Here is a 15,436-nt window from a genome sequence, read left to right as displayed (position 1 = left end):
TCTGTTTGCTAGTGATTTCTCATAAACTGCCTTTGCCTGTCGAACCTTTTCTGTGGCTCTATTACACATCACCTTGTAGCTGTTATAGGCTTCAGTACTTTTTATTGCTCTGTAACTTTTCCATGCCACCTTTTTCTGCTCAAGCAATGTGGCAACTTCACTATTCATCCAACTTGGAACCCTTCTCGTGGAGTATTTTTTTAATGGTATCCTTATTTTAATTCCTTAGTATCAAAAGAGGATGAAGAGTGGTAGGATGGGATACTCGGGATTAATGGAGAAAACTATAGGTAAAAACTTTAATGGAACGAAAACAGCAGTGCAACATTGCATTGTGAAAAAATTTCATCTTGTACTCCGAAAAATACGGTACTTCTCTTATATAGTGAGCTCCCGAAGACAATTCGGTGTCCTTGTATGACGTTAGCAATGTCATTATTTTGAAATTAAAGATCCCTAAAGATTGTTATTGGGTTTGTAAATGGCATTACGTGGAGTGTTAACTATATGTGCAATATAATTAAATGTCCCTTTTCCACGTGGCCAAATTGCAGTTTGTTGAGCAGTATAGTGAGAGGAGTCCTACAAATTTCTTCACTTTATGCAATACCCAAAAACTGCACAATAACTGTACGTTAATAACTGAACAGAATGTGTAAATTATGTTTTTCGATTATTACGAAGAGGGATGACTGAGCAGGATGTGTCAAAATGCAAGAAAAGGAGAGTTACTTGGTCTTCCCCATTCCTAGAAATAACGATGAAGCAACTGGTGTACTAAACCAAAGGGAATTCGATCGGAGGACCTCAGAGCGCGTCCTACTGAAGGAGCTGTAAGGGGATGGAAGATGGAGGTCACAAATCCTTGTAATCCCTTTTGGTTTCCTCTATTGTAATAAAGTCGCCGTTAACGTGGCAGTCGTAAAGAACGGAAAGAAAGCTCCTCCACCGCTACGAAATAAGATCCAGGTCGGAAGTCCGTCTGGCAGACCGCCAGCAATCAAAGGGAGATTTAGTGGTGCTTGAAATTTTAAGTGATCGGATTTTTATTTATTTTTTTTTACCATTTATTCAGTGGTGAATGGATAGAGGGTCGTGAGTATAATCCTTACGCATTCTGTTTGAATTGATAAAATAAAAAAATAGAAACCCAACAATAGAAATAACAGACAGAACTTTAAAAGGGATGTGATAGTTGGTGCTTCATTTTTTTTTAAGGGCGTCAGTTACAAGATGAAGAGAATCCGCATCGTATACGTAGTTGGAATGGCAGCCATTAAAAAAAACGCAGATTATATCTGTATAAGAAAAGGAGAGTTCCAGCTTATTTAATAATACAGCAATGCAGTAAAAAGCAGCCTGAAGTACGCCTGTACTCTGTTGTCACTTCTTTGTTTGTTGTTTTCAGTCATTTCATTATTTAGAATGTCCTTCAAAATGTTCAGACAGTGGGCAGACTCGCTGAAGGATTCTTGGCCTAGTTCCAGTCACAGCGGGAAATCTTGTCTCCAATATTGGTAAAAATCGCCGTCTGTTTGTAGGAAAATTATAAAAATCAGTAACGCGAATGGAAAAAGGAAAAAAACTTACAGCTGGCAGCATCCACCCCTCATTGACTTGTCACCGGACCGAGACTGGCGTTAAATATCGCAGGACTGTCAGATGTATGTTTTGCATTCCTGACTAAAGTTATGGTCTATAAATACTCCAAATTTAGATCATTTCTCCATTGAATGGTATCCTACAGTAGCCAAATAATTCTCAACATAAATGTCACGTTACTCTGTTAGTTTTTTGAGATTCTTGCATGCGGAAATCAACAGCAGAATCTTTGAAGATTGCGCAGCATCTGAAGGAACCGTGCAGAAGTTTCCACCAGATCCCAGCATTACCAACATCCGGAGAAAAAGGGAGGAAACGATCGATCGAAGAAAAGTAGGCTACTGATACGGCTACTGGCACTTGGAGACACAAAGATGCAGTACCGGAAATTTTTCTTTTTCTTTTTTTATGTGTGTGTGTGCGCGTCCTAAAGAGGTTAAGGCAGTCACGTACAGCTTAATGATGGTTCGTTATAGATTAATGTGGCGTACTTTGTACTGCCACAATAAAGAGGATTACGAGTTTGCGTTTTTAACTTCGACGAAGACCTCATAAAATTCTGCTGCTCCTCCGATAAAACCCAATTACGATGTTCAGAAGCTATGAAGTGTTGTTTGCCAGATCAGAATGTTATAGTAAACTGTGTTTGGAGTTGAAGTTTCGCTGTAATTTTAAAACTCGAAGAGCATTTATTTCGCTTGAATTTAAATATCACTAAACTATGTCTCTTGGGAAAAATGAATTCCTTGTTTCTTTGATCCGCGAATATAATTTAAATAACTATTTCTTGTTTTTAAGTGTCTTGTATTGCTGCACTAATCTCAAATTTGTGACATTTCTTCTTTGAAATTCAGGAAAACCATTCCTTTCCCACAGAACAACCATGTAGTCCGGTCTGGGAGGTGCTGACAAATCCGTCATGCCAGAAGAGTTCGATAGCCGGGATGAAAGACAGGCCAGGTCCTTGGCTCTGGAGAAAGCTTACGTGCACGATGTATACGATCAGATAGCTCCACATTTCACGGATAGCCGTTGTCGGGCATGGCCAAGGGTCAAGCAGTTCCTCATGGATCTCGAACCTGGCAGTTTGGTAGCAGACGTAGGTAAGTACACCTCTGAAGGTGCCTTTAATTTCTTCTTGAAGAAAGAATAGAATGAGCTAAATTTATGGACTTTATAATACATAATACAGACGGGTAGATGAGGTAATTTTCGGGTGGCCATGATATGACTCGGCTACGTCAACTGATTAAATACTGCTTTGCCACTTTATTAAGACCATGAGCTAATAGCATGTTGAATCGCCGTTGGCCCGAATGACTGTTTTCATTTTCAAAATTGGACGGTTCATTTAACGAAACAGTCCTCGATCCTTGGGGTGACGTGAGCAGAGGATCGTGCTAACGAATAAACGTTCCCAGTTTATCCCACCGACGATCAGCGGCATTAGGCTGGCCAGGGAAGATACTTGGATTCTTCCTCAAACCACTTTTTCACAGATTTAGTGCGGTGGATGATTGCACCTTGAAAGTCCATAGCAGTAGACTTACAAAATTTCCAAGTACCTCACCACAGCTATAGTCACATATGCTCTGGAGTTCATGGAACCCTACACTAGCTTTTGAAGACTCAAGAAGTGCAAGTGTCCTCTTCGCTGTAGCACCTGCTAAATGAGCACCATCAGTCATACCTCTTTGAAAGTCTGTGAGATCCTATCCGTTCCCACATTGCCGGTGAACAGATTTGCTCACTAATCAAGTCTCTATAGTGTTTAACGCTCCATGTGACCTCTTTGATCTACATATTTTTGAATAGATTGTTGCATACCCCAAACCATTATAATCTTAATAAAATGCCAAGAAGTGTAGTCATAAAATCAAAGATAAAAGTTTTCCACCTAAATACTCCTACATACACTCTTTTCTACTTGAAGATGCTCGCTATCAGCATCTTCAAGTATAAAATACTCTACAAGAATACTCTCAAAACCACCCTGCTACAAGAGAGCAACCTCCAATTGGTATAGCCCATTACAGCAGCCAGTAACAAAATTGTAACATCAGGTTGATGCCAATATGGGCTTTACTAACTTACCACAATTGTACACTTTTAATTCATACAATGTGTCGAATAATTAACTAAAATAATGAAAAATGGTTATGTGCACGTAACCATTTTAGGAGCGTTAGCATATATACATAACGTGCCTATTGTCTTTAACCATGCCAGTTCGTCCGTCCGCATGTAATAACTCGGCCCCCTAGTGGATGGATTTTTATGAAATTTTATACTTCGCTTTGTTAGAACGATTTGTCAAGCCATTAAAAATTACATTATATTAAAATTCAGTAAAATCACACTAATTTGTATGATTTAATGTAATTCCAGCAATCATTATTATTAAGCTGTGTGAACTATCGTTAAATTTGAAAAAAAATAGTTATGGAGTTTTGAATGAGATAAAAAATAATAAGAATAAGCAGACACCTACCTAATAAAATTCTTATTCACATTAGATATGCGTCTTCTTATTTCTATGTTTATTATTATTAATAATTTTCGCTACTCAGTACTCCATGGTCATTTTGAAATTCAAAGAGCGATAGCTCCGTAGCAGTTAAGAATCGTTACGTGACTTTTTCTTTTATTTTGAACTCTAGAATGGTCTCATAATTTTTGCACGAATTTTTGAAATGCCCTGGAATTAGATACTTGGAATTTGCACCCAAAAAAAAAAAAAGGTGCAAGTTGATCATTTTGAAAAATAAGTCACATAACTTTGTGTCCGATTCTGAACAGTTGTGGAGCTCTGCTCTTTGGATTTTAAAAAATAATGGGTATCTATACAGTTTTCAATGCGCAGAAAATAATAAATAAGAATATGCAGATAAAATGTTGAATATTTTATCAAAAGGGGAAAAGAAAATCGATCACAGATTTCGTGATTACTCATGAAAATCTTAATTTCAACAACTAATCAGTAATTTGTGGTATTTTCCAAATTTCAACGCTCAAATTTTGGTCAGCAACACAATTCATGCTTAAATAAGCATGAATTGTGAGTGGAGGTGCAATTGATAACCGAAAACAATCAGTATTGTATTTGTGCATGTATTACATTTTTTTTTAAATTCCTGTATTAAGAGTAAGTCAATTGGCTTTGAATTCCTTCACTTAAGCAAGGGTCTTACTGACACCTTCTTCAAGATGTCTAAGTTAGCCGTTGTCGCAAGTTGAAAAAATCGGCCCTCACGGGTAACACAGTTGGTATAATCATCGTCCTCCCCCACAAGGTTTGAAAAGACCTGAGTTCCAATCCCGTATATGACGCGAGGACTTTTTATGGATTTTTTTTTTCACAACGTGGCAGAGTTAATCGGTCTCAGGCGAGGGTAATATGGCTTTTTCTCCCTGAAACTCGGGTTTTTCGTCCAACAAACAGAAAATCGATCACAGAACATGGGCAATATGGCTTAAGTTGCTGATTGATGCGCCTAAAAGACCCCTACAACAACCAACCTCCAACACTGGGTGGTTTGAAATCCATCAAGCGGAAGGAATTTTTATTGGCTTTCTTTTGCACTGTGGCCAAGTTAGTCGGCCCCGGGTTATAGCTGCTCCATTTTCACCCTAAAATTTGGAGTCTTTTTTATCCAACAAAATATGCAAATCCAACTATAAATGACACGTAGTTTGCAGTCACAATACATTGATGTCTCGTAGCTTTAGCTGCTTTGACACAAAAACAATAACCTGACATGGGTCCAAGACGAAGATAAAGATGGAATTTTTAAGAAGCCAAATATGCGGCATAGAATATCGCGTGTAGTATTGTCTTACCAAAATAAGACAACCATCCTGTCGAAGGCATCTTTTACAAATGACCCACAATAGTTGTTTGGAATACCAATGCTTCCTCCGACTTTTTACACTAAGCAGTAAAAAAAAAAAAAAACTTCAAGCGCTCTTTCAGTCAAAGATACATCCTCGCTCCTATTTCTGCAATAGGCACCTCTAAATCTAATTTCCCTCCTACTCGTACACAAGACTCTTTGTGAATTGCTAATGCACAATATGACTTAGCTCGTGAAGAATCCGATAGATGTCACCGGCGATCATCCAATATTTAAGATTGTGGGGTTCAAATGTAATCAGAACTGATCATCGTGCTTCCGTTGTAAAGTTTTTAAAGAAGGAAGAAAGAAAATGTGTGAAAAATGTTTATAGGATATGGTTTTCCTCCTCCAGAAACTCGTTTTTTTATATCCTATAAAACAGGCAATTTACGCGTATAATATGCCGACGCCTCATAGCCTTAGTTTCTTCAGCGTGTTATAGACTTAATGAGAGAAGAGTAATAAATATTATATAGTTGAAATTATACTAAACGGCTAAGTTCCGAGAAGTAAAATTGTAGTAGTGTTTTATGAAGTGTTCTATAAAGTTATAATCTTGGTAATTGATTACGATTAACTATATTTTGTTATACAATTTATTTATTACTTTTCTGTGGTGTACGCAAGTTGTGGAAAAGGTAGTGGCAACACGGTCCATAACTGTTTATTTGAATCTTTGATAATTACGCTGCTACTTGGACAGATATTGGGAAAGGAATTGAAAATTCCTTTCATATTGGGAAAGGAATTGAAAGGCACAGAAGCTCATAATTTGGGGAATATGGGGGAAACAGTTGCGCGTTTCTCGGTTCCAGTGATCCAGAAGCTTCCTAACGCTGGGTTGCCATGTGGCAGTATGGAAGTCATATGACACAACCGGCGTATTGGTTTTGTAACAGTGCCATTCTGTGCATCAGTCATATAATGAGGAATCAAGCCACGTGATTTTTTTCCTATTAACCATTGATTATTTTGCTCATATTTAACCATTTTCTGCCCTTGTATTCTAAAATTTCCAATATCTCTCTTTGTATTTCTCTTTTCTTCTCTGGGCACTCATTATTCCTCTTCCATTAAAGGGATTTATCCCATCAGTTTGTTTTTTATCGCCTCTTTCTCTCCTTTCCAGGATCAGGAAACGGGAAGTATCTGGATATCAACGGCGACGTCTTCAAGGTCGGCTCTGACCGCTGCGCCCCGTTAACGAAGGCATCCCGTGAGAAACACCACGAAGTGATCACTTGCGATAGCCTACAGCTGCCCTTCCGGGATGAATCGTTCGACGCGGCGATGTCAATCGCCGTCATACATCACTTCGCCACCACCGATCGCAGGGTGGCAGCACTGCGGGAGCTGGCGCGCATTCTGAGGATTGGTGGCAAGGTTATGATCACCGTATGGGCGATGGAGCAGCGTCATCGGAAGGTAAATAATAAGTGTGTCCGCTTAGTGCTTTCATCTCTCTCTCTCTCTCTCTGTCACGCGCTTACGCACATATTCTTTCTTTTTTCTTTTTACCTTCATAAACTATATCCATCAGTCTTTATCCTCGTGACTCTGCTTCTTCCTAACATAACAAATCATTCTCAATATACGCGCCATTAAGTCCTCTTGGATTTGTATTTTTAGTCAAGATAGCCGATGGTTTTTTTTTTTTTTTCTTAATCCCTTTAGGATGCTTAGGAGATTCCCCATCTTTTATATGTAACAGCCACATGTCACGTATCGCTACTGACGCTACATGAGTTCCAACATCTAATCCGCCATTCTGTTTTATGTTGTTCCTTCGGAATTATGCGCAGCAATATACAATACTTTAAACTTTACAGCCAGTGTAATTCCATCCACCGAATTTCAGCTTAAAGGAACAAATACATTTTTATATCAATACATACTGTGATGGGAACATTAATTAGAATTATAATTTAAAACGGTCTGGGGCGTGTTCAACTGGCACACATTGGGACCTCTGGTACGTCTAGACGCATCTCTGAACAGTCTAGGTTAGTGTCCATCCTTGCATCCCTTCATGGTCATCGTGCACCCACAGGGCAATGGGCTCTTCCAGCAGGACAGTGCGCCTCCCCACAGAGCCATGGTAACTAGAACATGGTTCCAAGAGCATTCCGCAGATTTTACCACCATGGAATGGCCTCCGCATTCACCAGGCATGAACCCTGTGGAGCATCTTTGGGATGCTGTGGAAAGGTCTGTTCGAGCTTTGGATCTTCCACCAGGAATGCGATGGAATTATGGACAGCAGTGCAGCAAGCATGGATGTATATACCTGTGGAATGCTTTGGTGAACTAGTGGACTCAATGCCTCGTCGTATGAATGCCTTTATCCGGGCGAAAGGTGGGCCTACCCGTTACTAGGTAGGTATCCCATGATTTCTGACCACTCAGTGTACAACATCCTAAACTTTAGAGCCAGTGCAATTCCATCCACCGAATTTCAAGCTTAAAGGATCAGATACATTTTTATATCAATACATACTATGATGGGAACATTAATTAGAATTATAATTTAAAAGGCTGCTTTCATTACCCATATTTTAATGAATCTTTATATACATTTGCATATATGACTTCAATCCTCTGCGTGAGTTCGCTTTTAATAAGAGGTATTCACTTCCTCTCTGGATATTAAATTATTTTTATTAAAGAAATTATTAGATTCTTTAAGTTATTGTGGATAATGAAGGTTCTTTTCATTTTCTAGTAATCCAATACTAAGTTTATTTATAGGATTTTTTAATCGTACAAAATAAAAAACCTCCTGACCTTGTTCATCTGTTTTTAAATATTATAAGTTTAACTGGTCAACTGAATAGTAATTAATACTGGAAATCAATTGATTTTACTCTCTCTCTCTCTTCCAGTTTGACTCACAAGACGTTCTTGTGCCTTGGCATCAACCAGTTAAAAGCAGCAGCGAAGGTATGTATGGTACAGTTTAATAGAAGGCACTGTGCATTCAAATATTAATATATTTCATTAATTATACGTGTTCTTAGAAGTTTTAAGTCAGAGAAGTAGCTTAAATTTCGGGTTGACAAGAGTGTGAACTCAGTTAAAGCAATGGATGAGCTATGCAGACGTAAAAATAATTTTTCATGAAAAAAAATATGGCCCAAAGTGCTCATCTTATGTGAAAACCGTGAAAAATGTGAATAACTTCGAGTAAAAGAGTGCTAGAGACATTAAATTAACGACATCCTTTATTCTCTAACTTTTCTTAATAGCTGATGTCACAACTTATTAAGAAAATCGTACGAACTACGATTTGTCTCTTGCGTCCAGCAAATCGACCAGAGACCACACGCAATTAATGGACATATTGCACGTGGGCAGTTGAGTTGATGTAACTGGAACAAACTGACAGTTTGTTCCCATTACCTTTTTAGAATAAGATATCAAATGAGCTGTCAAATATATAATTCATCGGCAGAGTACGAAATTATTCATTTGACCTGAATGCCTTCTTTGGTCAACTGTATTAGCTATTAGGAATTAACCAAATCGTCCTATTCATATGCTTAAACATCACCGCTAATCTGAAATCCGAATTGAGTTATAATCCGTGGAGTTTTGTTTATTTAAGCTGGTTGGTTTAATTATATTCCTTCAGCGGGGATTATAAAGAGGAAACGTTGACTGTCGTGTTTATCTTTTCAAGACGATAAATCATGGAGACGCTTTTCAGATACATCTGCATTTACGCTCTGCAGAAAGCTGTTTCTGTTGACTGTTGTAGATCGCAATGAAGCAGTTGATCATCTTGCAAAATGCTGGACAAAAAGAGATTACCGTTGTATTAAAATAGAAAGGTAAACTAAAATCATTTTGAGGATTTAAACTCGAAGATCAGCGCATTTTCAAACTAAAAACACTCAAAATTTCGTTAAACATGACTTTTTATGTCTAATGATATTAGTCTAATAAACAAGCAGAAAGCATAATACCCATAATTTGATTTTTCTTTCTTTCCAGACAGAGGATCCTCGGTAGAAAGGGAACTGACCAGCACTACTACAAGCGACGAGGATGTCTTGGTATACCATGCGTACACACACGTCTCTGACAGCGATTCCCATCCTACAACAGGAATTCGACGGAGGCAGAAATTCCGAAACGGTAGAGGTCGCTACCGTGCAGCAGGTAGCTTCGACACCAATTGTGCCAACAGTAGCCAAAGCAGCTCAGAGCTGTCTAGTCCCAACGAGACTTGTTACAGTTTCGTACGAAGAGCCTTACAGAAACTCTCTAGTTCCACTAGTCCGTATTCCCGACGATCCAGTTCGAGACCATACTTTTACAGAAGTTGCCGGAAGCCTTGGTTCTCCGAGAGCATGGAATTCGGTGCTCCAGTGGACTCGACTCAATCAACGAAGTCGGACTTGAACCAACAAGACAGTATCGACTCAGAAGGTGCTACAGATGACGTCCCTATTGAGTTGAGGCATTTGGAGGCGGACGAATCGTGTGTTCACTGCGGCAACCAAGTGAGGGATTCCGACCGAGAAAGGCACGTGTGCGCTTCTTGTTTACCGATAGACCAAGATTCCCCGAGTAAGAAATCCCGGTCCTTAGCAGACATCCTCAACCTCATTCCGAAAATCCTGCGCGCGCGAAGAGGAGAAAAGGAACCCCTTTCCGATCTACATAAACGCATCTCTACCGCCAGTGACCCCAGAGAATATGTTATCAAGTCAAGAGGCAATGTGAATGGCATTGTCCGATCCAAGTCGACAGTGTCTTTCATGTCCAGGCTAGAAGAAATTATGGCCCTCAGTGGAGTGGAGGACAAGAAACCACTCAGTGAAGCAAGGGTCAGAGTGGAACCGTGTATGCTGCCGTCACTCACGTCTTCCGACATTGCTAACGGAAACATTATAACTCTGAAAGAGGGTGACACTCCAGCCACAGTAAACCATGTAAAAAGTTATGCCTACGAGCAAAACAACCAAAGTACCGATCTCAGAACTTTTTATCTACCCCAAACTGGATGTGATGTCATCGACACCACGAAACTTAATAACGATTCTGAAGTTTCTGAGCAACTGTCGGAATTACCAAGGACTAGATGCAACACCAGTGAGTGTGAACACAAGGGAAAGGATCGGCATAAGACTACCTGTGGGGATGTTGATAAGAATACCAAATATTCGGCATCCCTGGATATCTCTAAAGACTCATTACAGAACAGTTTTGAGACACAGGAAGGCCTTCTGTCCTCCTATTATTCCATGCCAGAACTGCGCAATCTGAAAGATGAAAGAGCTACTAATGTAGCCCGGTTCTCGAGAGACGTGCAAGGTACAATGACATTTCTGGAATGCGCACAAATGGCTGAATCCGATGTCTTAGTCAGCTCAAGTCACCAAGAGGCAGCTGACCACCTAGATTCTTCATTGCCTAACAACGATGAGGAACTGGGATCAATGCCTTTAAGGGGAAGTTTTGTCAAACGGAGTCTGAGTGTAGATACAGGCGACAACACCATTCCAATTCTTCAAGGGCCCCGTCGTTTCTCCACCTCCGCGATGCAGGGATCGTTTGCAGCAGCCTTGAGGGCCTGCTTAATTCCCAAAAGCTCCAGCAGAGGGAGCAGTGCAAAGAGTGATACAAGCATTGATAGCGAAGAGTCGATCATTTCTGTGATACACCGCAAAGGAAACAGTCTTCAGAGTGATACCAGTGTGGACAGTGAGGAGAGCATCATCTCAGTTATTCAGAGGAGTACCAGCGAGCTCGAGGCCTTCTTTCGGGACGGTAACTTTCGAAATAATCTCTCTCGCCTGGGAAGCCGTTCGGCACAAGCATCCCCAGTGACAGTATTGAGTAGCCATACCTCATCCAGCGAATCTTCCCCTCCTCAGTCCGGAAAAGGTGATGGAAGATTTCCTGGGAACATTGGACTGCTAGACCAGCTCATCGAACACGACCGAGTCAGATTTGTAGATTTCTCTGATGGACTTATATACAGTGAGATGAGACCAAAGAAAGGGCTGGTTAAAACTTTTTCTGAACCGAAGACAGACCGCGCTGCAGTTTTAGAAGCAATTCGAAGTCAGCCAACGGTCGGTTTCCGTCGTAGTCATGAAGGTTACACAAGTGTCGATCCAGAAATGGAAGATGACATTCAAAGAATTGTTTCATCTACCCCTCTTCTTCCAAGTAAACGAACATCATCAGAAAAAGGTGAAGAAAAGGCATCTTCCAGTACATGCTCACTTCCTCCTTCTCCCCGATCACCAGTTGAAAGGATTAAGGAGAGCAAAACGCCCGATGAACTTTCCCGGACTCCTTCACCTACTGGTCCATTCAAATACTTCACTGCAGACACCCTGAAAGATGTTCTTCCTGATGAAAGTTCTCCTAAGGATACTGTGAAGATACCCACTTCTAAACTAATTTCAGGATCTCATCAAGATATGGTAAATGCGAATGTATCTGAGAAAACAGTTACTGAAAAACTCGCTGCGGACGTTAAACAGATCCAAGATAAGTCTAACATCTTAGCAGACGACGCTTCCACTGACCAAGAACATTTGAACCAAAGCGATTTCCAAGTACAGCTGGAGCCGTCTGGTACTCAGATTTCTACTACTGGAGATAAACCTAAATTCCCAGACCCAAAGCCACAATTCCTGAAGGCCTCCCTTAACCAAGAAGATGGTGAAAAACAACTAGAAAGCAATTCCCGAGAGTCCAGTGCAGTTGAGTCGTACAGTACACTAGCAAACGCCATATCAGACCATCGCTCCCCTCCTGGATATGGTGCAACTTCACTTACCTCTCCTTCTACTAATATGGAAAATAATGATAAGGTTAGTGATACTAAAAGCCATACAAAATTACCAGACGGTGAGATAATGTCGTCATCTGTGAGAAAAGCAAAATTAAGTGATTCAGAAAGTTCGTGTCAAGTGTTAGCAGCTGCAGGGGAACAAGAAGATGAAAGCGATCAGAGAGTGTCTTCATCGAATTCAGAATCACTTCTGACATCTGTGATTGCTGACTGTGAGAAATTTGTGCCTAAAGATGAAAATGTAAAAAACGTTTCTTCATCCGTAGTTTCTTTGGTAGCATTGCCTGCCGTCAACCGGATAGAACCTATTACCACAACCATGCCACCAACCAGTGAGAAATCTCAAGAGGCTACCACAGAAGGTTGTGTCTGTTCATCCGACACGGTAAACACTGTCTCCTCTTGTGCGAATACATTTCTAACTGAGTCCCCCTCAGGAGTAATTCTTTCTTGCATCAAATCCCCAGAAAGCAGTATATCAGACGACACATCTGATAAGAACTGCAAGAAGCAAGCATCTTTTGACTTATCATCAATTGGAGAAGACTTATCCAGTGAAGAAGCCAAGGATGACCTAAATGTCGAAACCGATGATGTTAATGACGTTGAATGCAACAAGGATGAGAAGTCAATTGAGAATGCAACTGTAGAGACAAGAGATATGGCCAAATCTGTGGTTTCCACTACCATCATGAAACCGGAAATAGCCGACCACAACTTCAGGTTTCCTGTTAAACGGGAACAATTCCAAAGGAACTCCAGCAACGAAGAAACTCTCTCTGATGAAACTACAGATACATCCACATCTTCGTCTTCTACGTCTCTAGAGTGGAGAAGCATTGCGAACCTTGGATCCTTCAATATCATCTATCCTCTTACATGGCTGTATTGCGAAACCACAGATCCCGGAAATCAGAGAGTAGTTTCAGAGGAAACTCGTGGAGCGTCAGCCTGCGAAAACGTTCCTACCAAAACTACATCAGCCCCACGATCCCAGACCAGCAGAGAAAGTTCCTTAGATCTGTCGTACTGCTCAAGTCCGGAACAGGAAGACACTACGAATGACTCGCACTCCAATGCGGTTGACGTTCAAGATCCTGGTGACTTTAGCGCTTCAGCCTCTGTGATCTCCTCTTCCTCTTCGTCATCTGAAGCAATGCACCTTGCGAATTTTGACAAGAATTATCCTTGTTGCCATCTTTATCAGAAGGATAAAACGTACATGAAACCCAAATCTCGAGGGAAAATCATTGCAAGCAGCCACGTGGACCGTTTCGTATCAGACAGAAAACGAGGCAGTATCAGAAGACAGAAACGTATTGACCATCAGGATGTAATCGATGCGGACTTCCAAGAACAAACCCAAAGGCCCGACGAACAACAGGCAAATCACGTCGCACCACACATCGAACGACAAGATCTGCGTCCTGAAGGACAACAAACTCACTTGACCTGTAGCTCAAAACACGATGCCGATACTAATGAACCTCAATTAGGAGAATCCTCGGAACAGTGTAGAGATAACTGCGTTGCTGTTCCTCTTCCTGAGGCGTGCGAGCGTCGAGAAGCATTTCAAGAAGGCAGAAAATACAGCAGTGAAGATAGCTTTGACAACCACACGGACATTCTGGCAGCTTTTGTAGAAACGATTACCGATCTGACCTCAGTTTTTGGAGGACTCTATCCGAGACACGAGGAGAAGATCGACACTCACACTACTGAAACATGCGTAAGGAGTTCGTCCTTCGAACGCATCCTTAACACTCCGCAGCGTTCAAAAACTCGAAAGAGTGACGTCACAGATGGTGACCGCAGCAATAATTCGGAAAGGAATGCTACCGGTAGGAGTTCCGCTCATCATCGTAGTCAGGTGGATAAAAAAGGAGAGGACAGTGAACAAGGTAAGGATCAGAGGGGCGCTTCAAGGAGAGAAAGAAGGGCAGATCCTTCCGGATGTTCGAATATACCAAGTGCCAAGGATTTCAGCGCTTCCTCCAGTGGAGCTGACCAAGCTAAGAAACACAAAGATCGCTCAGAAGGCGACTCGCAGTGCCAGAGTGATCTCCCGGTGAAGGACCAAGACTGTGGTATCGTCAGAGGAGACTCGTGTGAGACCAACGATAGCAAAACAGACCAACAAACGGCAAACACACAAGGTTCTTCGGACGAAACCTCAAAGAGTTCTAGGTTCCCGTTATCCAAAGCTGGAACTCTGGATGATGACCGGCCGGACTTCAGTAGAAATACCTCCCTCTCCCTGTCTACGTCCCAAGAGAGTCTCCATGGAAACGAGGCCGGAGGGACGATGGGATATCATCGTTATTATCACGTGTTTCGAGAAGGTGAATTGGACAATTTGATCGAAAACTACGTGGAGAACTTGCACATAATATCCTCGTACTACGACCACGCAAACTGGTGTATATTGGCGGAGAAAGTGCAAGTGTGGACTATATGACACCGGTGCAATACAACTTATGGAATTTCGTCTCTTTTCCTATTCATTCCAGTGCTTCCATAGACAACTGGGATGATGGAACACAACAGTCGTGTTGTTATAATGTGCCCAAAAGACAGTACCACAAGTGCTGATTACTAAAAAAAAAAAAAATCTCTTATATTGTCGTTACCTTTTTCTATAGTTCAACTCTCATCGCTACGATGTTTTTTTTTTTTTTTTCTGTGTTTGTGTGTTTGTCACTTCCATCGTTCCATTACAAAACTCTTGGCTTGTGAAGGGAACAATAAAAAAAAAAAGGTTATCATTCGCTAGAGTAAAATGTGTTCATTCATTGTCACTTGAATGGAAAAGATAGCAATAAAACATTTATTGGTGGGATTAAAATAATAAAAATAGCTCATAAAATCCATAATTATGATCCCTCTGCGATGACTATCACATAAAAAAAGAAATGTTCTTGTTGATCTCGCTATACAGTATAATTAATGGTTATACCATAAAAAAAAATGCGAAAGATGGACGTCAACAGAGTGTGTACAGAGAGAGACGTTCTGTCATCCATCTTTTTTTTTCTTTTCGGGTAGCATTGTATAGGTGGTAACGCGTCATCCTTCCTGGTATCGAAAAGACACTCTGCCGAGATTCATCATTTCTGGCCAACCT

General features: G+C 40.8%; 1 protein-coding gene across 2 annotated transcripts in view; it reads left to right on the top strand.

Moving 5' to 3' along the window:
• Positions 1–14,917, top strand: part of LOC150080723 (uncharacterized) — a 143,834-nt gene extending 128,917 nt beyond the window's left edge. The window contains exons 2-5 of one of the 2 annotated variants that reach the window (XM_090381887.1): positions 2,457–2,705; positions 6,628–6,923; positions 8,381–8,438; positions 9,492–14,917. In XM_090381887.1, coding sequence (XP_090238013.1) covers positions 2,522–2,705; positions 6,628–6,923; positions 8,381–8,438; positions 9,492–14,770 — 5,817 coding nt within the window. In that variant the 5' untranslated portion in view covers positions 2,457–2,521 and the 3' untranslated portion in view covers positions 14,771–14,917. The remainder of the gene's footprint in view (positions 1–2,456; positions 2,706–6,627; positions 6,924–8,380; positions 8,439–9,491) is intronic. The other variant, XM_090381888.1, reaches the window with a different exon arrangement.
• Positions 14,918–15,436: the final 519 nt, after the last annotated feature.

Source organism: Mastigoproctus giganteus, chromosome 9, assembly GCF_048544385.1.
Source record: "Mastigoproctus giganteus isolate SK-2022 chromosome 9, ASM4854438v1, whole genome shotgun sequence".
Classification (NCBI taxonomy): domain Eukaryota; kingdom Metazoa; phylum Arthropoda; class Arachnida; order Uropygi; family Thelyphonidae; genus Mastigoproctus; species Mastigoproctus giganteus.
Note: the sequence above shows the minus strand (reverse complement) of the source record. Positions and strands in the feature narration are given on the sequence as shown.